This window comes from Temnothorax longispinosus, chromosome 2 (assembly GCF_030848805.1).
Source record: "Temnothorax longispinosus isolate EJ_2023e chromosome 2, Tlon_JGU_v1, whole genome shotgun sequence".
Taxonomy (NCBI): domain Eukaryota; kingdom Metazoa; phylum Arthropoda; class Insecta; order Hymenoptera; family Formicidae; genus Temnothorax; species Temnothorax longispinosus.
This window is the reverse complement of record NC_092359.1, coordinates 6,371,000-6,398,044: the sequence shown is the minus strand read 5'-3', so window position 1 is coordinate 6,398,044 and position 27,045 is coordinate 6,371,000. Positions and strand designations below refer to the sequence as shown.

The 27,045-nt window shown below is 41.5% G+C and overlaps 1 protein-coding gene across 6 annotated transcripts in view; it reads right to left on the bottom strand.

Annotated features, from left to right (window-relative positions):
• The window catches only part of Rbp6 (RNA-binding protein 6), a 598,266-nt gene that overhangs the window by 220,689 nt on the left and 350,532 nt on the right, over positions 1-27,045 (bottom strand). For all 6 annotated transcript variants that reach the window (XM_071770002.1, XM_071769996.1, XM_071769997.1 and 3 more), the window contains one exon: positions 14,182-14,223. In XM_071770002.1, coding sequence (XP_071626103.1) covers positions 14,182-14,223 — 42 coding nt within the window. The remainder of the gene's footprint in view (positions 1-14,181; positions 14,224-27,045) is intronic.

Here is a 27,045-nt window from a genome sequence, read left to right as displayed (position 1 = left end):
TACTGTATGAATTTCATAAAATTTGTATCATTCATTAATTGAAATGTCAACAAATTGCTTCAACACATTCCAATACTTGATAAAACCACGGCCATGTCACTAATTGTAATTCTTTGTTCGTATATTTATACGATTTTGCGCAACCCATAAAGTATTATTTTATATTTTCGGTGACGCGTGCTTTCCAATTGCACGATGAAATTATACACACTACATGCGGTTTGTATCTCGTAAGCACGCGAGGCTGATTCAATGCGAGTATCATATACACGAACAAGTCGAAAGGAGAAGAAGGGCGTAAGAATGTAGGGGGAACGACGGAACTCTCGCGAAAGGGCTCTCTCCCCAACCTCCCGTTTCTTTATTCCTTCCTTCCTTCCTTCCTTCCTTCCGCGGTGCGATATGAGACCACGCGGTGTATATTTCCTCTGGTTATTACATGCACATTCTATTATCTTGTATTCGTTTCTCCACCTTACACCGCGGATCTCTCATACTTCTCCCCTAGCCTCCACTCCCCCGATATCCCGTGCCTATGCCATATTACACGGCGCGCATGCAAGTTTAACTCCCCCGTACGCCCCCACGACCCCTCTCGCTCGCCATCACTTTCGCCGTCCTTCTCCTCCTCTTTCTCCTTCCATTTCTACCGGTTTGAAATCCAAACTCCTGGAGATTGGTAGCGGAAGGCACCGTACCCCGCCTATCCCATAGGGAAATACATAGCCAGGCTCAATTAATGCCCTCGGAATCGAAATCTTATTTCGTGCACTCGCATTCCAACTTCCAACGGGTCTTTCACTATCTCGCTACTTCTTTCCGTCTGCCTCTCTTCATTTTTTTTTGTTCCTTTCTCTCCAACTTGTTCCCTCTTCGTCCCTCCCCTCTCCGTGATACTAAAGGAAATCACAAATGAATACGTAATGCGTCCCCGCCCGGCAACCGCGACAGAAATCAGCCCAGTTATTTTCCCGGTGCTTCGTTTTATCGGTAGTGTATTTTATTCTTTCATTCTGGCAAAGACATGTCGCGCGAGGGAAGAAAGATACGAAGTGCGAAACTACAATTGGAACGAAGACTTTATGCCGAAATCTGAATTATTGGTACACGTGCGAAAATTATGACAATATATTCATCGAGTAATGAAATTGATTATTATACTGTAATGTATGTTATAATGAATTAATTATATGTAATTAATTTATACTTAGTAATATTAAAGTTATTATGATAATAATGTAAAATAACAATTTCTTCCTATTTGTAATTAATGCAACTTTTCACTATTCGTATCATTTGATTCACGCTAACGATCTAAAATTCATTTCTTTACTTTCTTAGATTGGAGCTGTTATCATTATTATTGTCAATTATTGTTATCGTTGTATTTGGTGCAAAAATTGGTAGCTACGTAAAACGTATAGGTGTAATTCGTTGTTAAAATAAGAAATGATACGCCCTATCAAAGATGTTGCAACAACAATTGTATAGGCTAGTTTATCGGAACGTGTCTTCACGAAGCCTCGACTTTCTGACCCAGTTACGACTTCACGTTCAAAAGCGGAAAAACATTGTGACATCTTGATCAATAAAGTTCAGGATACGATATACTACGTGGGTAGATTTGATTGTTTCTTTTTCACTGTTATTCGGAAATTTATAAGTACACAGAAAGTGGAATTGCGGGATAGTATGTCGCAGATATTACGACGAGTATTACGACGTCATTTGATCAAACTATATAAATCGTTAGCAGAGAAACACCATAACGGCATCGTCAGGGTTTCATTATCTTGATGATTAATATTGACAATGTAACGATTACGAAAATAAAATAGAGCTGACAAAAAAATCGTTCGTATATGGATCAAAGTATATTTAAACGAAAGAAACGAAAGAAACGATAATTCTGCGACGCCTTACAAGACGGAAGTTGGCTTTGCGAAAAGGCTTAGCCAAGTTGCTCGCAAAGTACCGAACGCTGCGACGTTACAATGTACGAAACAGTCGAAAGTCCGCGTAACTGGCGCTATGTTCGCGAGCGATTCGCATAATGTCCGAAGTACTCCGCCGGCCAAAGAGAACGCGAAGAGAGGCGCCCTTTACCGCCGCTTACTTTGGAAGTCTTCGTATCCACTCGTGCATAAATAAAGAATATCCTCAGTCGCCCACGACCGTTTCTATCGCGATCTCTTCCTGCCTTCAACTTCACCGCCTTCCCCAACCGAACCCTCCTACTCCGCTGTTCCTCCTCGACGCCTTAAACTCTCTCGTCGGGTCTCGAGTTTCCACCCTCCGGGCACCCCCGCTCTTAGAAACAATGAGGCTCCCAATCGCATTTGCTATTCCCCGGTTCCATCGTGCGAGCCGAGCCCACATCCTGCTCCTTACCTCTCGTCCCCCCTCTCCCTAAGCCCACGAAAGCGGTTCGCTCGCGAATCCTTTTACATTTTTATAAAGCAGCTTAATTCGCTGCCAAGACGAAATGGCACACTCGGCACTCGCACGCGGAATCGCGTCGTGTGGAACAGGACGAGGAAATTGGGAAGAAATGAGAAAGACAGCTTCTTTTAGCAAATTTGACCTCGATAAGAGATTTCGTAAATTTGATTGTCCCGTCGTCAGCAATGTAGTCGATAACATAAAGATAAATATACCAAGATTTCTATCGTTCAAAGATCAGATAACGACCTTTATATGTTTATCATGAATGATGGATGCGCAGATCGCTTAGTTTTAAATTCGAAATTATGTATTTTCGAAAACTTCAGTTTAAAGTCTACAACTTTTCAACAAAGATACGATTAAAAAATACAAATAGATAAAGTAATATTCTTTTTGCAACTCTGAACTTATTTTAACAAAGCTCGAACTGTAATTTTCTATCTGACAATAATTTCTACCGAATATTTTCTATCGCTAATTTCTCGAATTTCTATATAACTTTGGATGGTCGAGCATGAACTCGTCTGAAAGAGGAAGGCGCAATGGGATGGCGTTTGGTAGGCGACCTGTGAACGCGAGTATGATAAATCATAGTCGATTAGAAACGTTAGCTACGGTGGAGCAAAGAGAGAATCGTCATTAGAGAATTTATTTCTCGGCAAAGAAATTATTACCACTATTACACTGGCGAACGAACACGTGTTTTAACTGACCTGCAGGTTAAACATTCGTTCGTGCCGTAACGAGAGCTTTATAGCTATAGAGTTGTACAGCTATAACGTTGGCACTTCGAACGAACCCCTGGCAAGATTTTCTTTCCGGTGAGAATAAAATTGATCATCAATCCTGTTTGCGATCTTCGAATTTATAGCACCTTACAGTAGCTCTGAATCTCGCGTCATAACTTTATCACAGTAACATTCACGTAAAATTGCCCAAGGCACGAGATTCCCCTCTTATATAGTCGCATCTTCGAAATTTAATCTGCCATTATTACATTTAATTCTCAATATCATATAATTATGTATTCGATCCTATCAACGTTAGATAATTATACCCTTCAATATATTAAACATCATCTACCTTTCGTCTCCTCGTGTAGTTCGCTGCGCCTGTACTAAAATGCTGATTAATATTAACCATGTTACTCTCGCTGTTGTGATTAATACAACGTATCGATCGGCATTATCTCAACACGTAATTAATTCGAGAATGTACATGGGCTTACCGTAAGAGTTATTATAGTTAAAGTTTAGATCGTTGTCTGATCGATGTATATCACGCTTATTTTACGTATATTTTACAGTCACGATGTTATCACGGTCGTCAGAAATCAACATAGATAATTAAACAGTCTTATTTTATATTGAAAGAAATGCTATATTAATATTCAGTATCGTTAATGAATATTAAAATCGTTCCGATGAATCATTTTATAGTGAGGCACTTATAAACTTAACACAAGAAACTCTATTTCTCCTAAAAATGATTTTATTTCTTCATCAGAAAATACTATCATATGAGTCTCACACAGGCTTGCGAATTCAGTACAAAAAGTATCAGTTTGACATCACTCTCGAGTCGGATTTTTGCCGCTGTTACACGCATTCCTCGCTCGCTCTTTCCGACAACCGTCAAAGTGCATCCGGCCAGTTCCTGTCGGTGGATGCTGGCCTACGTCATAATGTCGGCTCTCGGAGGCGGCGGTAGGCGCGCCGCGCTGCGCCGCGCCGCCGGTTCGGTTCGGCAGTCGCGGTTTTTGAAAGCCCTCTCGACGCAAAACAGACGGCGAGGTTGCACACGAGGTCCGGGGTATCCGCAACCGACAGCGCAGTAGAGACTGCGGTTACCAAACCGCAAGCTACTACCGCTCCAACGGTGGCGAAGGGTCAGCAGGGAACTAGCGGTCCGGCCGGGGTCGAGGCGCGCACCGGCGATGCTGTAAACCCTCTAACGAGCTTACTTCCCCGTAATATCTGAGCGTTTTAGTTCAACCCCGGAGCGCGCTAAAGATAAATTCGTTTACGATTAATTCCTGGCCCCCGACGCGCCCGCCGGCCCAGGAATTTTTGGATCGTCGAGAGCACGATTTTTGCAGCGCGCAACGAAATTGAAAGAGTGTGCACTTTCCGGGTGCTCTCTCGACAAATTACACGGCCAAACTTTTTGCGTACCTTTGTCTGGACACATTCCTCTGTAAGGATAGAGATTTGCAGTTCAGTTGCAGATTAATATGAGCATAAAGTGTTAAACAAACGAATTGGCAGCAAGTATACGTCACGTGGATTTGGAAATTGAATAATCGTATACGGCACGCTCAACTGAAATGAAATAATGGAAATCCATCCTACGCAAGTTGATAAATTTGAAACTAGTACATGTTCGTGCACCAATTCATTTAAACGCTTTGACTTATATTCTTTCATGGCTGTGGAAATTGGCCGTGGAATATTTACGAGATGGTTTCACCTGTATGCTCTTCTTCTCTCCTCGGGCGACATCCATCTAAGGAGAGCTTCCTTCATCGAGCCTCTCGTATTCCTCGCGTAGGTGCGTGTGTCCGTGCGTGCGTGAGCCATATAGTTACCAACTCGGGCTCGCGATCTCTCACCGAGGAGAAAAAAGAGTTCCTTTACCCTCGCACACTTACGAAGGCTGTCGTCGTCGATTGTAATAAAAGGGGGAAAAGTGGCTACAGGGTAGCGGAGGAAGCGAAACGGAAAGGTTGAAAAGGGGGCCGAGGGGAGTGGGCCGAGGTTGCCGGGCAAGGAACGCAATCGAGCGGGATTAAACCTTCTCGATTGCTTCCAACTTCGCGCGAGTTTTCTCCCCCTTTTCCCCTTCCGACCCCGCCTCGTGTCCCCACCTCGCGTTTCGTTGCGGTGAAAAGACGGCCGACGATGGTGTGCGGGGTCGAGCCGATTCCATCTATCCTCGATGCTCCTCGGGGTTAATTGGACATTTTTTATTGTCAATTTGTGATTGAGATCGCCGGGGTCTTTGTCGCCTCGAGGTGGGAATAACGGTGAAGAAGAGGGGCAAGAGAGTAGAAGCGATCCTGAAATGGCGCTTTGTCGGCGAGCTCGCATTAGGCCACCCTTTGTACCTTATCGAGGGCCACGGGTACAGTCGCTCGTCTTAGGAAAGCCGTTTTACGGCAATTGTTCGGGAAGACCACAAAACGAAATTTTCTACGATATCGTCTCGCATTGTTGATGTGAGTCGCTTAACTCACTGATTAGCACACCTTTAATGTGTACAATATCTTAACAATGATTCAATGTCAGTAATTCAAACTATCGTTTTCTTGTTACTTTGAAAACAAGTAGTTGATAATGATAAAACGGTTATGGAATAATAAATATGAGGTATCATCAATCTCAGTTTGAAAATCAGTATTAATAAAGTAGATATTGAAAATTATATCAACGTTCGCTCAAATTTTTCAATAATTGAAAGCTCAAGGTATAATGTGAACAAGAAATTGCAAACGAAATGAGAATGAGATAAGAGCGAGGGATGGAGAGAGAGGTGCACGACTGCGCGCGTTTTACTATTTTCGACCGGCGCGGCGCGGCGTATCGCAAACAGACGGCGAGCGCAAGACGAAAGATGAGCGATGAAAGGCGGCGGGACAGGATCCCTAGCTAAATCACGCGGACTCTCAGTGCGCGCTCGTACCGCGGAAAAAGCTCTGAAATATTAAGCGCACAATTACCAGGCCTATTCAGGGAGATGCATCACGCGGCGCGACACGTGCGTCGCGACGCGACGCACATATACGGGAAGAAAGACGGAGGGACGAAAAACCCTGACAAAGGCAGAGAAAGAGACGCGAGAACGCGTACGAAGACACAGGCTGCATTCCTTCTCTTTTATCGCGTGTCGATTCAGCGCGGTGATAAAAAGCGCGCCGGGCGAAGAGCTTTCGAGCTTTTGAGCCAGGCCAGACGTGGAACTGGCGTAGCGTGGAAAAACACGACGTGCAGCGCAGAGTTATCCTCCCTCTCGCCCTCTCTCTTATTGTTAGTTATCTGTGTCGAGGCGCGTCATTGTTTCCGCTTCTCGATTCACCGGAGTCCGTTGCGAATTGTCATTAAAATCGGCGCTATTAAGTATATTAGAAGAAAGACACGGTGCGTCGCTATCGGATAGCGTTAAAGAACTTCTGAAAATTACATTTTGCCCGCTCTTCGATTATCTGGAGATTTTAATTGTAATGGGCTATATATACGAGAAGTATGATATTCTCTTTATACTAACTTTGTTTCGATATCGATCCAGCTTTGCTTCGCACTTCCGTGCAGAATTATTCGACACACTATGTGAATGTAACATGATAATTATAAAGCTTTTATTGTTAAGTTTCCATTATTTGTCCAAGTACATCTTTTCTTCGAGTGAAATAATTAAAACAAAAACTATAAAACTAATCGAATTAACATATACATATATATATGCAACTTATAGAATTGTGTTTTATAGACTGTATAAGAACTATAAAAAAATTAAGGATTTGACACACAACATATAAAATAAAAAAACTCTGATTCAAAGAAAAAACAAGAATGAATAGGAGTCAACGAAATATATGACGATCTATTTGGTAAACTCGTCGGTACCTAACTTTTATTGCGGAAATCAAATGCTAGTTTCAAAGCAGCGTTATCACTAACGTATTTCCGGAACACCCGTTACGTACGCGTATGCATACGCGTATAAGACAGAGGAGACGAGAGGTCGACGGCGCATTACGTATAGCTATACATTATCTAGCAGCCATTTCGGTGGCATTATGGCGTGGCCGTCCGGAGTTTACGGGCTGCTCCATCACGCGGAGCTTAGCTTATCTCAATGTGACACAACATATCTGAGGCTTCCGTCTCCTGTCGGCAGGAAAACTACTGTCGGCTGCGACAGGTGGTGGATTCGGAGCAATTCGCGGTCAAAGTATACGCGGGCGTAGCCGCGCGCGGTTGCTCGTTTTAGGAAGTTCCCTCGAAGATTAACTCGGCGATTTATCGCGAAGCGAGGGTAGATTCGGACAATGTAACTTCGGAAGCCGATCATTACCGCAACCGTCGCAGTCATTTCGCTCGTTTGTAACTCGGACACGGTGACTTAACTAATTATTCTCTTTGATTTTGGTAGAATATTTCCCAATATTAACAGCTAAACGAAGTTTTATGTAGATGTAATGTTATCTTCGCGATTAGGAAGTAAATATTAAACTGACGCTGCTACTACGTTGCACATTATTCTTGAGTTAACAAAATACGTCAGTATTTTTTAAAGCAATATCCCGAAGATAAGTTAAGAAAAAGCTTGCGTTAACCAATATTTCCTATGATTAATATTAATATTCAATCGTAGTATTGCTTCCTTGTGGCAGTAGTAAATTGATATTATTACTAACAAAGTATACGTTGTGGCATCAGGCTAAATTTGGCTAAAATTGCTTTTGTGTCGTAGCTGTATATACAAAAGTACATTTTACTAATACTGGCGAAAGTGATATTCTTAGTATCCCAAGCGTGACCCCAGAACGACGTATCTTTTTTCACGGCAACACATAAGCTCCCCCGGGAAGCTCCGCAATCATAAACGCACTCGGATAGCACGAATAGCGTGAACAATCCCTGCTCGAGACTCGGACGGACCTTCGGGGACGAGGAACGACATTGCACGGAGAGTAGAGACGCCACTTACGTCGCGCAAACATTCCACCTCCGGTTCACGTCATCCCCCTTTCTCCCGTGTTTTTCTCGTTCGTATAGCCGGAAGACCAGCGAACGAAGAGGAAAGTAGGCGCGTCAAAGCGACGGAAGGAGAAAAGGCTTCGCCGGAAGGTTACGTGAGGACAAGGGGTAGCTCCTCGGGGTCGGTCTGTGTCCACAAGATGCTGCGAAGGATGGAGGGGGCAAGGGAAATCGGCGCAGGGTACACAGCCGCCATAACCGACGAGTCGTCACGCTGAATGACCTGGGCGCGTATAAAATGCATGGGATTTCACTCTAATACCGACCAGGGAGTTTGCCCGGGAGCATATTTAGCCCCGCGCAGATGTATGTAACAGGTCCCTTTTGAGCCAAGGGACGCAAGACGAGATGGGACCGGGACCGGCCAAAGGATGTGCACACATCTGTAATCCTTGCTCCGGTTGGAATTACGAATAGGTCTCATGGGAGAATCCTCAATGACGTCGGACGATCCTTTAACGCCCAACCCTATTGACGGCTCTTACGTCACTTAAATACGACGCATCATTGTGCGAATCTCTGTATTCTAAGGTCACAGATACTATCTTTTCAAACATCCGAATATCTTGACTAATTATTAGGTCGTTCCAAACGCGAGATTTGAGATAACCTAATATTGAACTTGGATTTTTCTTTCACGTATTCATTCTAACAAAGTTCTTTGCCCTTAACATTTCTTCACTCGATTCTCCACTCTTTCATTATTCCAAACTGATTAAATTTTTTTTAATGATGACCTTCTGCATAACAGTTGGTATAATTGGGGCACAGTATAATTGAAGAAATATAACAAAAAATCTTCTCTGCAGTTAACATTAAATTGCAATGATATTGCTCTAGTGAAATTACCTTCAGTGAGAAAATTAAAACAAGTATTGCAATCAACGAGAGAATATAACATAAACTTTAATTTAAATATTCATGAAATTTGCTGATTACTATATTATATATGCTAGATGTTTATGATATTTGTTTCTCTTGTTATACACTGCAAAGTTAATCTTTACTGGTTGGATTTATATATCTACAAAAGAGCATATAACATTAGAATAATTAGTTCAGCAAATACTCTAGAGTGAAAATTAAGATTTATACCAAAACATCTTCGCCTCCAAGATAATGTTTAAGATCTAAACTACAATTAATTTGTATCTCCATTAACATCTTTATCTATTTTTTGAACTATATACCTTCATCTTCAGTTATTCTTTTCAGTTATTTATTGTGTTAAATCGTAAAACGTAGTTGAGCAGTTTTCAATAGTATGGGAGAAAGGATATCGTTTTGCGACGTTCCGAAAAAGTTACTTCCGCAACGTATAAGTTTCAGAATCCGGATTGTACGCGCGTGCTCGCTGGAGAAGAAGAACGAAGACGGCACGGGGACAAGCCGGAGGGTTTCGCGAATCGCGAGGCAAAGTCAAACAAATCATATAAGATAACATTAAAGTACAACGACGGAGGAGGCGGTCGCGTGATCGGGGGTTGCCGAGTATCGACAATATACTTGGCGCCCCGCTCGAATCGAGTAAGAATATCTGGATATCTCTCACTCAACGGAGGAAACAAAACGAATTCGTGAAAGAAGAAGTACGCAGTATAGCTGTGAGAGCACGTAGCTAGGTAGGTAGAGATGTCGCTGTGGTGGACGAAGGGGAACAAAAGAGAGAAAGAGAAAGAGAAAGAGGCGAGCGAAGGGAAAACTGAACACCCTGGGGAGCCGACAGCTCGTTACGCGAGACATGGTGCAACTATCCCGGCTTTCTCACCCTCCTTTCCTAGATTTTCTTCCTTTCCGCGCATCTACCTTCCCTTCTCTCTTCTCTCTCTCTCTCTCTCTCTCTCTCTCTCTCTCTCTCTCTCTCTTTCTCTCTCTCTCCTTCTTTTCCCTTATCTATCTCCGACTTGCTAGCATCTCTTTTCTCCCTTTTCGCTTTCTCTGTCTTTTCCCTCTTCTTTGCATCTCTATTTCTTCTTTCTTCCGCGGTGCCTCTCGAGCTTGCAGCGGTTGAAGTAATATCCCCCGCATATATATATATATATATATATATATATATATATATATACACACACACACACATATATACATACAACACAACGCCTGTGTGTCTTGCGTATACGTATTACTACTCAGTAACAAGTGGGTATTATACCGTAAGGGTTGGCGATGCCATTACTGTCCCGAACAGTCGCCCGTTCCGACTAAAGGGACGACGCCGTGCCATCGATGACCAGTGGAGTTTATGTGTTGCGCCAGTTGTCCCCGTTCCTTATCCTCGGAGTTTGCTATAGTTTTCCAGATCGTGGTTACGACGAGTTATCGCGTTGTACTTATCGGCGAACGTGAATCTTCCCCGCTTATCTGAATTATGTAATAGTTCAACTCTCCACACTTGAACTGAACACACTCATGACGCTTAATTGCTTTCGTGAGATTAATGATACGGATTATGCAGGTTGCACCAAATAGAACAGATATATATTTTTATATACACATGTCACTACAAAACATGCGTTTTGAGATTTTAACTTTACTTCCTATATCAGAATTTGTTATCATGTTTTGCCTCCCATAAAAAGAGTATTTTTATAAGACTTAGCAATCAAAATATTAATTAATCTACAACAAATTTTTTCATAAAATTGTTTCTTATATCGAATTTCTAAATGCTAACGAATTATTTTGAAATGCTTTACATATATATTTAGCGATATATATGTTATATTATAAACTTATATTATAGTAAATTAACGATATTCTATCTCAAATATAAATATCAAATATTTATTTTTGAAAGTAGACAGTTTCCTGTACAAACCGTATCGTACATCTTTGATTAAAAATGGATCTCTAGTTGCTGCGAACAAGTCTTTGCTTCCCATTCGTTTCCTTGGCTACGAAACTTCCAGACAATTATCTGAAGTACGCCTCGCATTTTCCCAAAAAGCGGTGAAATCCTTGCCGCAGTCTTTTTTCGTGCGTTCACCGTAAAGAAGCGTGGCAAAGGAATGGAGCAAAGGAGCGGCGTAAGGAGGGTGGGAGGGGGACAGAGGGGCTCTCGGTAATGACTGTCGCTACTTTTCCGCCGTGTCGGAAGCGCATTGCGCCATTTCCGTCAGACCGGAAGTGCGGTAACAAAGAGCTTCCGGCATGCGGTCTCAAGGAGGTTGTTACGACGAGCGCGGGAGCACTCGGTGACATTTCAATGAACTTTGCGGCGGGTACCGCTTCTCCTCCTAAAGTTCAGCGGGTCTAACGTGCGTTTTGGGTGTTGATGAACCGGCGGTATTAAGTGTCCTATTGTGCGCCCCCGCAATGTGATATTAACTTGACTCCCAGTTGAGGTGGAATCGCCTCATGTGTAGCCAAGCGAAATCGCGGATTATTAACCTCATTCTTATAACGAGAAGAGCATTCGTTAGTTGAACTTGCCGCAGAGTTGAGTGCTTAGGATCGAGCAGGCTTGTTACCGAGCTATCTATTGTATTTGTTACCACTCGACGCGAAATATGTGTCACACGTATTGTGAAAATTCATGTGTTCAGATTCTTATTTAAGATAACAATATAAACACAGATTTTATTTTGTTAAATTTTCTAAAATTTCTAAAATTACACGCTTGCAGTCAGATATACGTAAATAACATTATTTTAAGTATCTGAACGTGTAAAATGAAACATTTCTCTTCTGTATATTTACGGCAAGTTGCCGTATCACGAAATCGCGCCAAACATGTGCGAGCGGAAAATAATTTCCTGGCATAGTTTCCAATCTCGAGGCGTGCATTTGCACAACTTATTCAAACCTTTGCAACGTGAAGATGTAAAATAAAAGTGAGGCCTGGGAAGGAGCTGGCGTTATTTTATGAAAATTACATCTCTCGTTTCATATCCGCCTCCCAAAACGGTGGAGCCGTATATGTTTCACTCGTTACAGGCATTATATGCAACATACGATGCCAGTTGTGTTATTTCGAGTACCGTGCATTCGCACATTGGCTTGCATGACCTGTAGAATAAATGTCGTGTACTGTATTTCGAAAAGTTTGGGAACTTGAAAATACCAGTTCCAGAAACTTCGATTATAAAGTCGTCAATTGGATCACGTTACAAGAGATCGGACCATCCGATTGGTACTAAAATGGTATCTTATTATTCGTGACCCAGGTTTTAAATCCAAGTTTCCTTTAACTCCAGTAAACCTGACTTATTACTTTATTCTATTTAAAACTTTAAATCGTAAGACGACATTAATCAAAAAGATATTGCACCAATCGAACTAATTTTACACTAAAGTGAAAGAAATAAATTTAGAACCATCAAAAAACACACAGAAAATAATCATAAATGCAGAATAAAAAATATGTAGGTTACACACTGTCTCCGATATTAAATCGTCTTGAGGCCTTGTCTATGTCGAGAAGTTATCTCCGCCTTATATTATTCCCAAGAATATTTTATTTCTCACAGCCAAAGTTCCGAAGTTGGGATTCAAAATTTTGGCACTGAAACATTCTGCGTTTGTGATAGATGAGATTTAGTTGGAACTTCCGAGCAAGGTTGTCATACGCAACATAAAAGTGACATTTGTCCTGATTTCAAGACTGCACCAAAACGTTCTATTTCTCACGATTCAAAATTTGTTTTCTCCGATATTTGACAAATGTTTCTCAGCCCGAGATTGCCAGACACTTTCCCGGATTGTCGAGACACGTGATTACCGACGGCATTCGCGCCGTCGTAATTTCGGCCACACGCGCGTCGTAAATTATGTCCCTTCGGATTCTGCCATCCAAATAAAATGCTGGAAGTGGTCAGTGAAGAGGGGTCGAACGAAGGGGCTCGGAGGCAAGTGTGGCTCGGGCATGCGTTATAAAAACATATAAAAATGCAATGGTAGGCAAAAGTGGGAAAATAGCACCGAGGGAAAGATACAGAGTACAGGGAATAGTCGCAATAGAGTGCGAAAGAGAGAGAGAGAAGGAGAGAGAAAGAGAACGTGTCACGGGAGAAGAGAAAGGGTACAATTAAAATTAGCGCAATTCAGTCACTCGCCCGCGCCGGTAATTCGCATGCCTGGCATTTATATTATTAAGTCGCGCAAATTTCTTTCGTCACTTTACTCCTATCACATTTGTATGCGTGCACTCATACAACCTTTCTGTCCCCTATGCTTGCCCCCATCAGCTATTCCACGTTTTCCACGTTATGCTTCCCTCGCGTTTTTTCGGCGCGACCGGACGTCGCTTCATTGCCGCGATTATCGTCGCCGGCAAGGAAGTAATCCCAGGTTTCGAAGCGAATTACGTTTAATTGCTCTTATTGCTAGGGCCAGTCGGCTTTATTATTCCCTCTTCAATCACGCCCTCCGAACGCGCCGTCATTTGACTTTTTAAGCTGTCCCTCCCGCCCTACGTCGACCCTGCCGACGCCAACGCGTTTCCACATCCGTGCTTTTTCTACGCGCGGCAAAAACACCGCGTTCCAAATGAACGTTGTGCGAGCCCAGCTACGAGTAATTCTCGTTAACCCGCTATTTCACTCTGCCATGCCGTCGGCCAAAAGGATTGGTATTATAAACGTCAGCGTCAACTCGCTCGCAAATGGATGAGCCATTTCAATTCTTCATGTTAGAATCATTTCCGATTAAGTTTACATCCGTAATGGCGATTTTCAGCTCTTCGTTACAAGATTAAGCTTACAATTATAGCATCAGAAATGATATATCACTATAATGTATAATATATCTCTTTTAATAGTTTTGACGTTATTTTACACTATTTTGTTGATGTCTTTTTAAAAGTTTTTATTTTTGTAGTAACTGATATTTAATATATTCATTGTCTTATACAGGCAACCGATTATTAAGTAATACATAATATATAACATACAGTGCATAAAAAGAGTGCGATTCAAATTGCAATAACGACGTATAATTCAACATAATAGTGTTGCTAACAGGAAATAAGTTTCCTTACCTTTGGATGTGTTCTCCTAGGAAATGCTACCTTTGGGTCGATCTGAAACAGAAAAACGCCGAAAATGAAATAAATTATTTAAAACTTAATTAATACACAAATATGTCATAAAACAACATATAAAAATCTATATATAGCAACTTGTTTAAGTTTCTCGATGATAAATCTCAAACTGCCTCGAAAGCCCTGAGTTCCGCCGAGGATATAACCACGAAAAGAACATTACGCGCCACATGCGAATTCAAACTCGGAGACAAATCTTGTTCGCCTGCGAGTTTTGCGGGCGGGAGGAAGGAAGGGCGGGGCAAAGAGAAGAAACAAATATGAAAATACGGCAAACAAAAGAAACAATATGAAAATAGGTATTACACGCAAGCGCAGTGGGAAAACGCGGAAAAGCAAAGGAACAAGAATAAACGAACGAACAAAAGGGGAAGCTCTCGGCGGACTGTTTTCCCAGTTGAAATCCCCATTACAATTAATTACATAGTAATAAAGAGTAGGTGCTCGAGAACTCCGAATCGACTAACCGAAATCTCGGCTCGCCGCCGCTGCCACCTTTTTTCACTTCGCGGACGATCCCGAGGGGGATGAACAAACCGACTAAGTCGAACATAAGGGCACGTTCCGCGCTTTGCTAAAAAGGTCGTAACCGCCCTGACCGCGCACAAAACCACAGAACTTCTGGCGCGAGACAGTCGCGTAAATTTCTGACGCGGCAGATTGGTCGGCACTCAAAAGCTCCTTTTTATTTCGCAAGTCTTTGAGGATGATATTATTGATATTTTTTCTATACCTAAAAGTTTATGAAATGAGTATGGGTTTGACAATCAATAAAAATATAGTACGTTAAATTTGTATTACTTGTAATATGTTATATTATATTATTAGCATTTTTGCGTTTCGTTGTATATGCATGTTGGACTTGCATTACTTATAGTACTGCGAGATAAACAATATCATGAATATTAAGTTCATGGAAATCCGCAGGAGTATTTATTGTAATACTCGAATTTGCTGGAAATACCATCCTGCTGCTTAAACGCGGTGAAGGGATCAGCTGATTCCGCCAGTTATTCTAATACTAAATGAAATAACATCTCTCTCTATCTCTTTCCGTATCTCTTTCTCTCTCCTCCCTCCTCTCTCTTCTTCCCTTCGTTATCTCTTTCTCTCCGCATTCTCAGCGCGTATTCAGTACTCTAAACGTGACTACTAGTTAGTTTTGAGTTTTACCATGCTATTTGCCACCATTTTACTAGGAAACTATTTCGAATCGTAATGTATAGAAGAAAAAAATTAACAAATATATAGCACATTTGATGAAACTATTGAAATAAATTAATGCCAAAGTATGAAAGATTTCGATTTATATTATTAACGCAAACAACTTTTTATTGCTGTTGAAATTTTATTGCGTATATAACGGAAACGCTAAATCAGCAATTTAACAACCACGCGGCGAATTTAACATTTCTCAGAAATTCTGAAAATTATTCTACCACATCGCTGTTCACGAAAACTTACCTACGTAAGCTAAAAACATCTTGATTCTCCCATTTTACATCTCGCGCTTTCGCAACAATTGCAATCTCGAATTACATTATTAAGTCGGCGCAGTCGTGGTTCCCAAAGCGTGCTTGTAATTAACTTTGAAAGCGTCATTGACGCATCATAAAAAAAAGTATATTCCATACAAACCGAGGGAACGAAATTTTACAGTTCTTCAGCGCAAGGCTTTCTCGAAACAGAGAGCGACCGACCCCCCGGGCGGTGGAAGCCACAAACGTGGTAATGACAAGCAGGGAAACCCGCCCGCCGCCATCACCACCACCAAGCATCGTCACCGTCATCATCCACCCCGACACAACGCGGCGGTTCTCTCTATCTATCTCTCTTCCCGTACTCAGAAACCACTCCCGTTTGCATAATCCCCTACGGCGAAGTTCACACCGGTCGCTCGCACGCTCCCGGACAAGAGAGGTGTCTCGACGATGACGACGGCGACGGCGACGGCGACAGCGACGGCGACGACGGGAGACGAGAGACGAGAGAGTCTTCCCGCCGTTCTTTCGCTTTGGTATAATACCTCTTCTTCTGATCTTGCCTTCCGATATAAGGGAAAAGCAGGCGGGGATGAAGGAAGTGCCTCTCAAACTTCGCTACTGCACCCGCAGGAGCTATTTGCAACAGATTTCGCTGTACATGTCGTCCGTCGAATACGAGATTTGACTATGGTTTGGATATATACATGTAGATATTGATAAATCGGAACAACCGATAACATTCCTATCTCATGGACGCAAAAATAGACAGAACAGGAAAAATTTAGATGATTAATGATCAAAGGCTAATCTCCTTGTAATACAAATTATTAAGATTTTTATAAATTTATTTTTCACAACCTCACTCTGTTTTTAATGTTTGATTTCTTTAGTCCGTTTGACGGTTATTGAAAATCTATTTTATGCTTGTATTCGATACATTTTTTATCCTCCAAGGATATTTGTATCCGGGCCATTCTAAGAAGCGCTCGTTTCTTTATTCAAAAATTATTAAAAATAATAAAATACTTAACAATTTATTGTTGACAAAACAACTATGTAGTATTTAAGTAGAAGGATAAAGAAGTTTCGATAATTCTTGGAGATTTTTTCGAGCAGTCCAAGAAGAAAAAATTGAGAAAGATACAAATGGCCTGGTTGTCATCCCGAAGGTAGTGAAAATACTAAGGTAGTGAAATATTGCTACTCGGGGAGGGTTAAGATTAAAATTTTTAATTAAAAATCTTCTCCCTGTGGCATTGCAAACTAATAACAAATACCAAAGAGATGCTATCTGCCTTTCCGTAATCACATTTCTCTATCTGATGTAATAAACGTTGTCAACGGGACGCAATTCGTGGTTGTTCAGTCGATCAACGTGAGATCCTTCGATGTCCCATTCATTCGATTCGTCTCACCGAACGATGGTTTCGCGTTGGAAGAACAGAGAGGTAACGAAGAGATAAAAAGCGAAACGAGGGAGACACAGAGGGAAACGTAGCGCGGAGACAAGCAAGAGAGAGAGAGAGAGAAAGAGAGAGAGAGAACGTTGCCGGCAACGGAGAGGTAGCATTACCGAGAAAAATCGAGAGGCTCGAAGCCATTTTCGCAAACATAACCCAGTTACCCGATATCTCGCGAAATGATCGGCCGCCAACCGTCGTCGTCGTCGTCGTCGTCGTCGTTCTCGTCGTCGTCGTTGTCGAAGACGATAGAAATTCAATCTGGTTGGCACGCCTGGAAATTGGAAGAGCCACCTACCCCTGGATGCTTCTACCCTGAAGGGACGCGGTAGAAAGGAGAGCCTCGAGTCGGATCGGGAGCATTTGGAAAAGTAATTCACGACGCCATTCTTCGCGACCCCCGTTCACTCCTCCGCCGCTATCCCCGTCGCGAGACCGTAAGCGGTGGTCTCGCACCGAAACCTCAATCCATCCCTCTCCCCGTCCTTCCCCCATTTCTCCCAGGGCGAACTGCATCCGCGGATAACGCGAACGAGAAATTTCACAGGCGAACTCGCGCTAATTCCGTAGGAATTCGAATGCTGGTTTAAACTGTTATACGAGGTATGTGGTCGCGCGCGCCCGTATCAAAGACAGAAGAGACGCGGATATAACCAGGGAGGCCGTACCTACCTATAACGTTAAAGTTTCAATTATAACGCCGAGAACGAACGACTTGCGGCTCGAACGAGCATTTCCGCCAAATTCCAAAGCCGGTGAACATGCACATCGTTTAAAAGCGATGAAATTTATTTTTGAAATTTCTAACACGCTTTGGGTGTAATAATAAGGCATTTAAATTGAAGAGCGATTATGACATAATGTCCTTGGTAATAATTTCTTAATAGCTGTTAATTTCGAATAGCTGTTGCCTTTATTATCTCAATAAAACGTCAAAATAATGGCTTTTCCCTAATATAATAGATAAATCGCAAGGAACAGATCATTTCTTCTAATTATCCAATCAATGGCGTTAAACATCACTCTTTATAGCAACGAAATTCTCTGCCTATTTATCCGCCGCGCGGTTTCTATTTCTACGGCGCGTCTTTACCGTCGGCTCGTTAGCTGTTTAAACAGAGAGAGCGCGTTTATAATTTATTTCTATCCCAAATTTCCGTCTCCGTTCGGACAACATCGAACTCGCGCAGAGAGGCGGCCCAGTCTCGTCGTCGATAGAGAGACAACGGGGAATTCATCGGCGATGTCGTATTTGGCGATGTGTGAAATTTTGGAGACGAGAATTATTATTAAATTTCGGAGAGAGACCGCCGATTCGTTTCCGTTCTCAACGAGTCGATGCGGTAACGGTAACAGTGCGATAGCGTTTGCTCGTCTCAAATACCCGGTTAATTCGCTCGGCAAATTAAAGGCAAATACGCGACCGCGATTTTGCAACTGATCATTTCCGCCGTGCCGGACCTGCCGTCGCTTTTTCCCCGTTTCCTTCCCATTATCTCGTCGTCGACGTCATCGTTGCGAGAACAGAGACATTATTTAAGTGCATCCATGGGGAAAAAGTACTTGGCTCTCTCTGAATTTGTTAACTTTCAGCAATGTTCAGCATTGAAAGATAAATTTTGTTGCAAGTCTATTAATACTCGAATATACTTTTAGTGGCGAAAATAAATATCAATCTTTTCCTACATAAAATTCACGGTCATGCGTCATCTACTATTTTAATATTTTTTCTGACAAAAAAATTAATAAAAATTATATTTACGTAATTTTTAATAATAAACTTAATTTATGATCTCGCTGGATTTTAATGTATGGACAATCTTGTCAGCAATGTGTCTCGCGTTACTCAGGTCTTTAAACGAAACAGCAGCTTTTGTTCCTATTCGCGCACTTTTTTTCCTATAGTTTCACAATGACAGAACATCGTCGTTCTGCTCTTGTTCATCTCATCCCTCGTCTACCTTTATCCCGTTGATGTGTCGATGAAGTATTCTCCATGAATGCAGGATAATTATACAGGACATTTTATCATCAGACCTATATCTGGTCAAACTTTAATTATTTTCAACAAATCGTCAAATACTCTAAAAACGATAATTAATTTCTTTGAAATAATTAGAACGGCATATAATCTATTTAATTTTATTACTTTTAGCATTAAATATCCTACATTGAACCCATCAAGCTCCAAGAATAAGTAAAAACTAAAACTTCTTTATTTGTGTTCATCATTGCAACGTAACTCCATTTCTCTTCAAGCATTATTAAAAAACTCTTAATGCGTAGGCATGGAAGCACAAGTATTATTACACTTTTCAACTTATTATTTTTGCGGTTATTATGGAGTTCCTACGCATGAAAACTTTACGCCGTACAATCTCACGCTGAATGAAAATAGAAAAAAAAGCGTCGAGAAAGAGAGAGGGACTATTATTCTCTTCACACAACCGTACGGATTGTAAAGCGTAGGCAAGTGCGACTGTGCCGCTATATACCGGCGCGGCGGTCAGTTATTACGCGGGACTGAGCGATTGCTTTTAATATTCGCGCCAGCTGCGTACCAAGGTATTCTTCGCGACGACGTATCCGCCAAGATGTATAGGCCGATAAAAATGGACTACCGCTTCGATCCAACGCACATTACTTTTCGTGCGCGACGAATGCGTCGTTATCGCGATCGAATCGAGGCGAGGCCCGGAAAACCATCTACACCAATGGAAATCCGCCTCGCTCGACGATGAAAAGAGGATCGCTTAATGCGATTTCATCATTTGGCCGTGCCTGAATCTGAAACTTTTAACGGAATATGCGCGTATCAAAAAAAGCGCTCGTACTAATGAAGACTAGCTGAAATACGTTTTTGTTTATAACCGGAGAAAGAAAATTTGCGTTATTGCTGACCTTTAGTGTTACCGCTAAACTACATGTGCCTTGAGCCATATTCAATTTACATTTATTTTATCTCTCTAAAAGAATAAAAAAAAAGTTTACCGAGTTTGTCAAAAAGATACGATTCATTTTGAATTAATTGCATGAAATATGCATGTTCTGCATTTAAAAAAGGTATGACATATCCGTCTTAAATATTCTACAAATATTTTATTTCAAGTTTTCAGACGGCAGTTCAAACGGGCTTGTTTCGTTTCTAGAGCACTGAGAGTTCACAGTTTTTCGGATTTTTAATAACAACGCTCTTGTCAGTAGTTTTCTCGACAGCGTCACCGACATTCGGCGCCAGCCAATATCGCGGCACGATGTACCTTTAACGGCTGCCATCTGGATGGCTCTTTACACCGACAGCAATAGAAAGATATATGAAAGCGAATAAGTAATGATTAAAAGTTACAAGGAAGGTTACGACGTATGAAAGAGAGACTGAGTCTATTATTATACATGTTAAGTTATGTCGACGCAGAATTTAAATATATTGTTATACAGAATATACATATTAGAATTATTTGCCCGAGTTTGATATGCTATTTCACAAAAGAAAATAATTTAGTCGACGGAAAGTGTGATGTAATATTTAAGATATTTTAGATACTTTAGCAGCCTCTGATGGCTAGTGCAATATTAAAATAAAATTTCAGAATAAAAGCTAAATGTTACGAAATTAAGAATCTGAGAAACTGTCGTTTATGCCATATAGCATGTCTGCAATGCTAAAATATAAGTGAAATACAGTAGACACCCGTATATATACGAGGGATGCGTTTCGTATTATATATATACGGAAAGAACAGTTTTGTTGAAATATCTAAAAATTTAGCTAGATCAGAAAACAATATTGCACCATCAAAATAATTATACTAGGTCGCTAAAGTATGATGATAATACTGTAAAAAATTTTGACATTTTAGCAATCAGTTTGAGTGTTCTACATAATTATTTTGATGCATGGTGCCACAAAATTATTTTCAGATCTGTATCTAGCTAAATTTTTAGATACTTCAGAAAAACCGTGCATGAATATCAAAAATGTAAAAGTAAAATATTTTTTACTTTACTGTAAAACAAATATCAAATTTTTTCCATCGTGTTGTACAGACGGCGTCATTAATGCCTTCCACCTGAAGGCATAGTAACGTGCACTATAGAAATCCCCAGAACACAGCTAGGAAAGCATTAATGACGCCGTCTGTACGAATGTATTATATGGGGGTCTACTGTATATGTGAAATTCAACATTTTTAACAATAAGAATCTCTAATGTTTCAAAACATATAATGTAATGAACACATCTCGAGGGTTCATCAAGATGTTAAATTACTTTATACGATTCACTAACTAGTCCGCTGCGATCATCGGGAACTTTCGTCTTCGGCGAACAATACAATTCTCCCTGTCGATATTGCGGACATCAGAATCTCGCGAGCCCTAAGTTATCGAGAGGCCAAGACGAGTCGGCTATTCTGGAAACGATCTCCGGAGAAACTCCGCCTCCGGCGTAACAGCAACAGCAACAACGACAGCGACGACAACGAGGACGTTGCTGTCGCGACGAACAGTGACAAAACAATTAAGCAACTCATAACTGCCTAGCACAGCCGCTCTCCGGACACTGTTCTCCGCTCGCCGAGCTTGCGTCAAAATGTCACGGGCAACGAGGTCTACCAGACCGAACTGAAATTGCAACTCGCGAGGGCGTGTAGCGGGCATAATGTCCTTTCGCAAACTCGCGCCGCCGTCGCGGAAGAAGGCATCTCAGGAAACTCGGGAGTTTGCCAAATGGCATCGATGCACCGCACCAAAATTTCACACGAGTATGACGAACATGATCTACGTAAGCGATAAAAGAACCCGATGAAAAGAAATCAGGATAGAGCTTGCGAGAGCGCGATCTTTGCTGCTGCAATTTAAGGCTTGTGAGTTTCTTCGTTTCTACATTGCACGATAATCATTTTGTACCATTTAAAGAATCAAAATAATACAAATCTCCAACATCCAATTTAAAGATAATAAAGATTATAATCACGTCGACGACCCTCTGAACATCTGGTAAAAGCGGATATCCGACGGTATCGTCTCGCGAATGAAATGGCGCCGACAAATACCGCACAAACGATAGCAAATGTTAGAAAGAAGAGAGGATACACGGGAGCAAGAGTGCGCTGTTTCCCGTTTCTATCGGGATACCTCGAGAGAGGCTTTTGTGCAGGACGAAGGAATTCGACGGAGCTGAATCGGGAGCGTGGTTGGCGGCAAAGAAACGGGAGAGAAACGACAAGCGAGTGAGTCTTAGAAGAATTACCGAAAGCGTTTCATGCTCTCTACGACGACAACGTCGCCCGGCCGTCGGCACGTCAATGCTCCCGGGGCGATAAAGTGCTTTTCTTTACGAAGCCACCATCCGTCGCATAAGCGCGGCCAATCAGGCGACAATGGCTCGTAAATTCGAGCCAATCAGGAGGGAAGCCGAGACGTGACCGCGACCACGGCGCGATATTGCTTATGAATTATTTAAACAGCCGGAACAACAACATCCTCGTCTCGCCCACCTCTGTTTTGATTTCGCGACAGAATATTTCACGTGACGATAAGAATCCAATAGGCGCGTCAGAATTTTTCGAACAAAGGATTATTGTTTGTAAAACTACGTGCAATTATAGCATAATACCGTCTGTTATTAGACATATTGTTTTCGCGAATACTTATTATGCAATACATGCGTTTTGACACAATCTGCAATCAATTGTACTATTTCTTACAGAAATATATTGCATGAGAAACTAAACTTTTAAATATGAAACTCTTAAATATGATCTGATGTTAAATATTTTAATTACCAGAGTTTCTATTGCGTTTTTATCAAAACAGAATTTAAAACTTAAATTAATGGAATAATGCAATAACTTTAATATCTTTTTGAACTGTGATTCGGCAAAAACTTCATATCTCCAAACTTGATCTTGACACTAAAACAATATTTTTAATTTGATCTTTAGTATTGCTGTCTTATGGAGTACATATAACTTTTTGTATACCATGTATAACAAAATGCATGTTTCGGAAGTAAGATCGCGCTGGCTGAATACATACAAAATGCAAAAGATTGAGCGAGGAAAGCTCAAGCCCGGCCAAGTGTTCCTGACAATTCGGATGTTTGCAGGCAAGAAGGCGAACTATGCAATTAGCCGACAAGTTCTAACTTCGATGATGGAGGACACGCTTTCGCGTTTCCAGCACGTTCCCCGATTCCCTACTGCCTAACCGCTTACTTCGTGGGAAAGCCTGCAGCCTCCTCAGCTTTCGAGACCGTGGATTATAGCACATTGTCCGTGAGACACCGCCTGAGAACTCGCCATTGATTTTCTAACGATTACTTAAGACTTTCCCTCGCTCTTCGTTCTCCAACTTGTACAATGGATTATAATGTTTCTCTTTGAAAACTGTCTCCTCCTCCATGTTGTATGTATTTTCTGTGCGCCATTAAGTCCAACATTTGGACCGAAGTCACCGAGCATCATTGTATTAATTTCTAAAAGCGAGAGAACCGCGTACTTCTTCGACAATTAAATTCTATCTCCTGTAGCATTTATTTAGAAAGTATAACATGCATTGTGTGCTGATAATAATTCTCAACATTTCTTACCTCACAACTTTTCTACTCTTTACTTTTACTCGATAAAGATTTATTTTTATTTTTAAACTATTTTAGAATACACTTGTTAATTTCTCTTTTTTATATCTACGTCATATAAAGCGTTTGCTTTCAGATTTTCAATGAGCTTCAGAGTCTCGTTACATAAATCGACATAGTGAGATATCATAGCGTGAAAATCCCTGGCAAAATCTTCCCCTCGTACCACGCTCCGTTCTGGAACTTTTATTCCACCCTCTCGCGGGAATCTCTCGTCTACGTCGCGAGTCTGTTCTTCCTCGGAGAGGAAGAGGCGGCCAACCGAGGTGAAAGCAAAATGCGCGATTCAGGAAGCTCTCCGCGCGCGTCGCTGATTACATTCGTAATTATTATGACGTGTTAATACGCGCGTAGCAGCCGCACGACGAGCTCAATAGATCCCACCCTGTATCTCGGTCCTATCTACCTTCCTCGAGTTAAGCTATTATTCCACCTCCCTCCCGCTGCAAAACATTCCCGCCACCCTGACGAGCTTTGTGCTACAAATGCTTCGCACGCGTGGTTTCGCCTTTCCCACACGCCGCGCGCCGATCCTCCCTTCGTACTTTCCATTTCGACGTCACGTCCCACCTTAAACGATAACGCTTGCCTCGGAGTATCTCCGTCCGCGCATCCAGCGCCTCGTTAACGTCGCTCTCATCGATCTCGGCTGACCCTGACCTCGCCTCGAACATGCCCGATAGCCGGAAATTGGTCCGTTAAGGAAACAGACATTACAGACAGCCAATAATTTCGGTAAGATAAGCGTGGTGGAAGTACCGTTGAAACACTTATATTCCTTAATTTATCTATATTCATCAATTATAATATGTATTAATAATTAAAATTGACGTTAGCGTCAATTAACATTTAATATTTTTTTACAATTATTAAAAGTATTGTGATCTCTTCCCACGCTTGAAGTTAGTTCATTTTAATAGTAGGATGATACAATACTCTAATTGGTACGCTTTAAAAATGTCTACTGTTTCTTGATATTATGAGTCAGCTTTCTCGAAATGTCGCACGATTAAGCAGATATTTCCAGTTTCTCTAAAAGCGAGGAGCTCGTTTCTACGACGTTTTAAATGATAGCATGCAAGTTTTTTCCCCTGTCATCTGCTTTTCGGAGTGCGGAGCAGAGTAAAAGTATACGAGATCCCTGATATTTCGAAAAGAAGAAGAGACCCGAATGTGTGCGTGAAAAGCGAACAGATGCAAAGAGAAGAAAGGAGAGAAAAGTAAAGGAGAGGAACGTAGTTCTTGTGTGTACCGCATGAGAGTTGAGTTTTACGCGTGTTTAATCTGGAAATGGATCGCCCGAGAATACGCTTCTATGAGGCGAGTTGAAGAGGCCGAGCAGGGAAACAGACGCGGAAGAAAGAGAGAGAGAGAGAGAGAGAGAGAGAGAGAGAGAGAGAGAGAGAGAGAACAGCTGAAATAGACTATTTCGTCATCTCTCTCTCTCTCTCTCTCTCTCTCTCTCTTCCTCTTCATCTACCCTTCTCCTTGTTTTTCCTTCCCTTCGTGCTCTTCCTTTTGCCAAGTCGCACGACATGAACTGGCTAGCAAACTGCTAGGAAACGCGCGAATAACTTCTTGCGATCGCGGTTCATTACGCAAATTACACATTTGTACAGGACATTGAAAACAAGATACGTATAATTTAACTACGCAAGTTGTAATTCTCAAGGAGAAGCAAGATCTCTTCTTCCACACACAATTATGCATTTTTAGTTTTTCACGTTAAACAAGCCTCAAGTTTAAATTAAACAAAAATTTATTTAAAATAAATCAAGAAAAACATAGCAGTCTCGCAAACATTTGCGTGAAGTTCCATCCGTCAAAGTCCTGTAACTCACAATATCTTTGCACGATTACGTCGATTACAATATCCCCAATTGCGAGTTTTCCTATAAAAGATATACTTCGAACTTGGAAAATCAGTACAAAATTAATGACACTTTTGCGAAAAGCTGATGTGCTTTTCACTAAATTTCCTTGTTATACGACCAATCTCTATATGCTTACCGAGAAAGTCTAATGTAAGATAATAATACAAGGAATGTATACTTGGGCGAACATATTGTCGGTAGGTAATACATAATTCAACATGCGCAGTATCAAGAATGTAGTTTCCAAAACGAACGACGTTTATTCTTCACAAGGTTCACAAGCGAAGAGCGCAATTTTGCCAAAAAGGAATGATAAACCGCGTCATATATCAGCGTATGAAACAACTTAGTCTTTTTCACACCCTTCCTTGCTTCTCCTTATTTAATCGTTCGTTATCGCGAATGAAAATTTTACGCAGCGTCACCAGCTCGAGTTGCGTTAAGCGATCGTGTCCAGGAGAAAACACTTTTAGGGCATCGTCTTCGGCATGGAGAAACATGAAACCACCTTGTCTTACGGGTTACGGAGAATGGACTATCACACGCATCTCGTTTTTCTCTCACGCAGCATCCGTCGCCCATTATCAGCGCAGATGGCCTTTTAAATTCTCTAGCGAAGAGACTCTTCGAGAGACTAATTCGTTTTTAATAAAACAATATAACGTGTTCATTCCATTTCCTTGCTTTTTTAACACTAATATCATATGCTCAAATACGTGGGTGTTACGTACGGAAATTTTATATTTCCGACGACGCACGTTAAAAGTTTTGAACGCTTAGACGACGCACGCTAGGCCCGGAATTCCGAGAAAACGGCCGGGTTAGTGTAAATGTTTAGATTATCTTATCGGAGTCCGTTGAAGGGCTGGGGGCCAGATGGGCCCAAAACTACGCTTCTAGAATGTTCTAGAAGCTTCTAGAATACCTCCCCCCTTAAGACGCGTAGGAAAAAGGCGGGAATCTCGCGCGGGAGATTCCGGTCTTTTTCGGGTATAAATAGGGCGGAAAAACGCCACGGAAAGCAGATAAGTTTTAACTTCGGTCTTGACTAGACGTAATTCTCAGACTCTCTCCTAACCTTATTCGATTTCCTACGTTCCGCTATACGCTAAGTTCGAGCATTCGCGCTCAATTCTGGGATTTAGTCCCTACACTCTTATACCTTATAAGACCGCGCTTCACGCACAAGTTGTATTGAGATTTATAGAATAAAGGTAAGATAAGTTTAAAAGGGAACAAGTGTAAAAATCTGGAATCTCATTTCGTATTTTTAATCAATAAATCGATCACTTCTAAGATTCGACTCGCAGTTGTCACTGACAAAGCGTGGCGATCTGTGCTGG